The 5,798-nt window shown below is 34.7% G+C and overlaps 1 protein-coding gene across 1 annotated transcript; it reads right to left on the reverse strand.

Annotated features, from left to right (window-relative positions):
- Positions 1-1,298: 1,298 nt before the first annotated feature.
- On the reverse strand, positions 1,299-3,611 carry LOC121129736 (uncharacterized). Its single transcript, XM_040725456.2, has 2 exons — positions 2,903-3,611; positions 1,299-2,378 (listed from the first exon to the last, which is right to left on the reverse strand). Exons 1-2 carry the CDS (start codon positions 3,426-3,428, stop codon positions 1,942-1,944), a joined length of 963 nt encoding a protein of 320 aa, XP_040581390.1. The 5' UTR covers positions 3,429-3,611; the 3' UTR covers positions 1,299-1,941.
- Between the last annotated feature and the right edge of the window lie 2,187 nt (positions 3,612-5,798).

Below are 5,798 nucleotides of genomic sequence, written 5' to 3' on the forward strand. Positions count from 1 at the left end.
TATCGTATATATACATAATATACAACCAACTCACGCGCCATAAATGTATTATTTATTTTTTTAAATAGTTTTTTATTCTTTCTTAATGTGGTTTTATTTCAGTTTTTCTTTTTTTGTTTTCGCTTGTCAGTCTTCATTACTTTAAATTCGATTTTCGTGATAGCATTCCTAGAGAGGAGAGTCTTTCATGGTCAGAGGCGTATGTACATAGACAAACGCCTCCTTCTCTTATGACTTGTATTAGTAGGCTATTAGTAGAGCAGTACTTGTCCATGATTATTAAATTGAATAAGTAAGACACGCTGGTACAATACTAATAGTGCTGAATTGGAGTCAAACGCCAAAACAAACAAACTCGACTACACTATCAAAGTGGAGTATTTTATGATAATAACTATGTAAAAACGTCGTTACTTTGATTGTTTCACGCAACCTTTCCTCAGAAAAGAAACAGTTTGTAGGTAATATTCAGAGGCGTACGCAGGAATATGTATATATATATATTGGTGAGGGAGGCTTGGTTTTTGAAATTTTTTGGAAAAAAAAATCAAAAATCCACAGCCGTTCGAAAAAAATTAAATGTTTTGAAAAAAAATAGTTGAAAAGTAAAATTTTTTGGAAAAAAATTCCAAAAATGAATCTTCAAATATGAATTTTTTTGGTAAAAATTTCAAAAATCCTTAGTTATTCACTAAAAATTTAATTTTTTGAAAAAATATTTCAAAAATTCATAGATTCTCAGAAAAAATTTCAAAAATTCACAGATTCTCACCCAAAAAATTCAAAAAACCATATCTATTAGAGAAAATTAATTCTTTTTGAAGAATTAAATTTATTGGAAACTTTGATATGGGGGGGGGCTACAGCCCATTACCTCATTGGCCTATAGAACCTGCCAAGTTGAGGGTATAGTCTGCATTGGAGTATCAGGCAAAGTAAAACTATGAAATCCTACTGTACAAAATCCACAAACAATAATAAAGCCCGTTTGTATGAATTCATAAGGTAATAAGGCATAAACCTAGTTTGTCAGTTACTCCAACACAAATCTACCAACTGATTTTGGCCATTCCCCCTTCCCCCCTTTTCGAATGTAAGGTTCCATGATCCAATATAGGTATATACGTTTTCAGAGCTTATTTGATTGATAATAATAATTGACGTTCTTAATAATATTAAGAACGTCAAACAAAGACTTAACCTTTACTCGAACTCAACTTGACTTACTGCTTCAAAACTCAAATTCAACTCAAGATGTGGTCAATCAACACAAAAGCTAGCTTGAAGTAATTTTCTCAAAATTATGTCTGGATCATATTTGTATTCTAATACAATTATTCAACAATTTTTATACACAAATTATTTTTAGTACCTCATTGGGTTCGCCATATCGGGGCCAATATAGATTTCTTAAATCAAATAAAGGATGTAAACCATAGTTAACATTATGGGGTATCTTAATCCATCCCAGGAATTTGAATAGTAAGCCTATAATTGATTGAAATATGTCTACGAAATATTGGGTTTGTATATATTTATATGAAAAAAAAAAAAGGGATTTTATCCTATTTTTTATTTTAGGTCAAGTTTGTCTTGTTGTTGAGGGGCCATAAATTCAATTACTTGGTAGAAATTAAAACTCAAATCAACGCTGAATAGTCCATACTAATAAAATGACACTCCAAAGTGTGTCGTTTATATAATGAATGTATGTATATTATCGTTACAAGACAATGACGTATGAAGACTATACATAGATTATAATTATGATAATTAATAATAGATAGATATAGTAAGTAATTCAAAAGAGGTTTTAAAAAGAGTATGGTTTATATACGCTGCAAGAATATTAAATGCTTATTCAAAATTTTCAAATTGTTAAAGACCTTTTCGTTTCGTTCGCTCTTTCTCCTCAATCCTGCGTGACTGGTTTCCTTCATCCTAATTAATTTCCCTCGTAGGAGGTGAGGAAGAAGAAGGAGCCATCATGGACGATACCCCCAGATTAGCAGCAAGTCCTTGAAAAAACCCTGGGGGATGTCCACCACCCCCACCAAGGAGAGAAGGAGGTATCATACCATAGGGCCGGGGTAAAAGTGGAGATGATGCAATCCGCAGTCTTTCTAACTCTGACTCTTGGAGCCTCTTGGACTTGGCGCGACGGTTTTGAAACCATATTTTGACTTGAGTCTCTGTGAGCTTAAGAGAGGCAGAGAATTCGGCCCGCTCTGCTATGGATAGATACTGTTTCTGTCGAAATTTTTTCTCTAGCGCGGAGAGTTGCTGAGTTGTGAAGGGAGTTCTTGGCTTTCGATTGGGCTTGTGCTTTCGTAGAGTCCCGATTTTGATGGGACCCGTGGGGGGTTTGAGTGTAAGGTCTGAAATGATCAATGCGTTATTATTTTTATTTCTATTTCAAATCCTTCTCCCTTCATCATAATTCATATGTAATCGATATCAATTATTTGATATCACGACAACACGGAATGTTTTTCTGGAAATCAATAATTACTATACAATGTGTAGATCCTAGGTACATAGATAGACCCGTATTGATGGACTACACGAGAAAAAAGGATTTCTTAACTTAAACTAATGAAAAATAATATTGAAGCTTCATCTTACTATGTAATTGATTAAACAAAATCATATTACATAAATAAGTCAAAATATATACACAAAGTATTGGATAACAACTTATGATGATTCCGTGATAAAACTCTGACAAATGGAAAGAGGAAATGGTTATTTTGACCGGTTGTCAGAGGGAATTAAGAAGGGGGTATATAGTCCTACAATTATTGCTTATAAATGTTGTATGATATATATTCCTGAGGCACAAGTTTTTTTTTCGTTTGTTTTAGAGGGGAAAATACGGGATTGAAAGAGTGTATTGATTTACCTGGTCTAAAAAAGGGATTTGGAATGTTGTTAAGTCCTGGAAGATGTCCCGGAAAGTTGGGCGGCCATCCAGGAGGTGGATGTGGGAGAAGCGGAGATGATCCGGACGTAGGAGGGAATCTCGCAGCCGCTGCAGCCATGGCCATGTTAGCAAGAAACATGTTGGGACTACGACCCGGCATAAGAGGTGTGGGAATGACAAGTCCGGATGAAAAGGATCGCTCTTCATCATCTTCAGTTGTTTTGCCATCTTCTTCTTCTTCAGGATTGGAACACTCTGAGAGTCGACTCTCCACTTCATCCTCTTCGTCCTCTCCCACATCAATGTCCACGTCTTCTTCTTCCTCCTCTTCAACTTGTAGCTTTGCAGACTTTGTTCCGAGTAAAGAGTCTACAGAGAAAGATAATCTCCCTCCGGAGGCGAGACGCATGTTTCCTTCTGACTTATTAGATGAGGAGGATTCTTCCATCATGGAAGGAGATTGACTCCGACGACGATTCAACACAAGATCCATGTCCACTGTCATCACATGCACATCCTTATCCAATCAATTAAAAAAATTCAAGTACTCTTAATTCCGAACCAAAGCAACTCCAAGAACTGAACCAATTAGTTCACTATTTTCTTTGTAATTATGATGAACAAATTGCTAAGTCTAATAGAACTTGTTGTAGTTAAACTTCGCTATAATCGACTCCTTAATAGTCATAAAGAAGAGACTCACTCCATTTCTTCCTTCGACAAAAAATGCGTGCGATGAGCCAGGAGGTAGGAAGGAGGGAAAGAAAAAAAAAAAGTAGTAACTCGCCGTCGGAGCGGGGAAGATTTTCTCTCCTCCCTATTTTATCTTTAACGACCAATGAAATCTAGGAGCAATCAGGGTGTAGACAGATTACGCTCTAATGACTCAATTATCGTTGAAAAATCTATTTAGAGAATATTAGTCTTGCTTGGCTTATTTTTATGAATAAATTTCATCTGCCGTTTACGATTATTAATCTGTTCTCTACTCTCTATTTTTTAAATAAATATATATAATAATAGAAAGTATTTAGACTCAAAATGAGCGCTGACTCTCATTAAGACGATGATTTATAATACAATTATTACATATTTTTACATCTACGGCCCTAGATCCTCATAGATTGTCTGTTAATAGAACATAATAGAATATTTGTTATATAATGTTGCATACTAAAGAGGTTGTGTGATGCTTCTATTCAAAATAAATGCCCAAGGGAAGATCCTATTCTTCCCCTTTTTTTATTTTCTCTTTATTTAGTGAACGTACTTGGCTCTAAACGTATTAAAAGTACAGGGTGGAAACTTGAAACTTACACACTTGGAAAAAAAAAAAATATAGCTTGCAATTCTTTAATTTTATATTTGATCTAAAATTTATATCAATCTTATTCTGATAGCTAATGTCAAATTAATTTATTCTCAGAGATAGAGAATAGCCTCTTGGAAATGTATGTAAGGGCGTTCACATGATTATATTTTGGGGAGAGCTTGGTTTTTTGTAAAAAAAAAATTCAAAAATCCATAGCTATTTACAAAAACATTAATATTTTGGAAAAAAAATCAAAAAAAATTAATTTTTTTTGGATTTTTTTTCAAAAATCCATAGTTATTCACAGAACATTAATTTTTTTGCAAAAAAAAATTGGAAAATTTAATTTCAAATATTATATTTTTTGCAAAAATAAAAAAAATAAATTAAAAAATCCATTGATATTCACAGAAAATTAATTTTTTTGGAAAAAAATCAAATATGAAATTTTTGGAAAGATTTTTTCTAGTAAAAAGGAAAAATTCCTTAATTTTTTTTGGGGGGGAGGTATACATCCCCTTCAGCCCACCCCTGCAGACGCCCCTTGTATGGTGGCACCATTTTCTTGCAACAGAAAGCGATGTTGTTACCTGAGAAGGCCTGAGTAATTTTCGCAGTGATAGTGGATACCCCATCTTTCTGAGAGACGATGTCGCCGTCGGGGAAATTTGCCTACATCCAGGGGGGAGCGCATTAAAAACTTTGATGTATATGGTTGTCATGAGCTTGTAACCCTCTGAGAACCAGATCAGGGGTGTTCATAAGGGCATCTGCATTAATGATGGGCTTTTTTCCGGAGTTCTCTTTTTTCTCTATGGTTTCGTTGTAGCCTACCCTCTTCTGAACATTGTAGATGGTCTTACGATCCATGGCCGTTAGTCTGGCCACCTCTGTTGGAGTGTGGCCAGCACGAAGAAGAATTGATGTTCTAATCTCGCAAAGATGACATTTCTCGTCCTATTAAACAAAAGTCAAAAAACAGGAGATGTTTTCGATATATGGCTACCTAGCCAATTACAAACAGTTTTAATTTCCTACCAGAGAAGCCCCTCAAATCATCAATGGAATATGTCTAAGTTTCAAGCTTCCCCCCCAAGAGTTATCGACCATCGTGTATGTAGTATTTTAATTCGTTACCTAGAAGGAAGAGTAGTGCTTTAACAAATAATATAAGTATTTATTAATAATGGTCTCTATATTAGTCTTAATGATGTCTATTAACGTAAGTTCCTTGATTACATTAGCCTCGCACTCCAGGTAATAAACGAGAGAGAGAGACAGAAAGGTAATCATCGCCTTGCAACAAGATTTTATGGGTGGCCTTACTGGGATTTCTCAACGATGGGGTGCCAAAAATAATAATTTCAAAAACATTTTAATTCACTCCCATGTACATAGTTGTACAAACAGGGTACTTTTTTTTAAGGAGGAGTATTAATAATGAATCCCCTCAAGAAGAAGGTCTCATTCCGTTCTCACACACACTACTTTGCTTCTTGACAATGGAGACATCATTTTGAAGAAGGGGGAAGACAAGTTCCTTCTACATACATAGTTCAATTT

Source organism: Lepeophtheirus salmonis, chromosome 14, assembly GCF_016086655.4.
Source record: "Lepeophtheirus salmonis chromosome 14, UVic_Lsal_1.4, whole genome shotgun sequence".
NCBI classification, from domain to species: Eukaryota; Metazoa; Arthropoda; class Copepoda; order Siphonostomatoida; family Caligidae; genus Lepeophtheirus; species Lepeophtheirus salmonis.

What these genes read in the sequence shown, in the direction of transcription:
- LOC121129736 (XM_040725456.2), bottom strand. Translation starts at nt 3,428, where the DNA reads ATGACAGTGGACATGGATCTTGTGTTGAATCGTCGTCGGAGTCAATCT. An exon ending in AAATCCCTTTTTTAGACCAG is followed by an intron (nt 2,379 to 2,902) that starts GTAAATCAATAC and finishes TGATCATTTCAG; the next exon opens with ACCTTACACTCAAACCCCCC.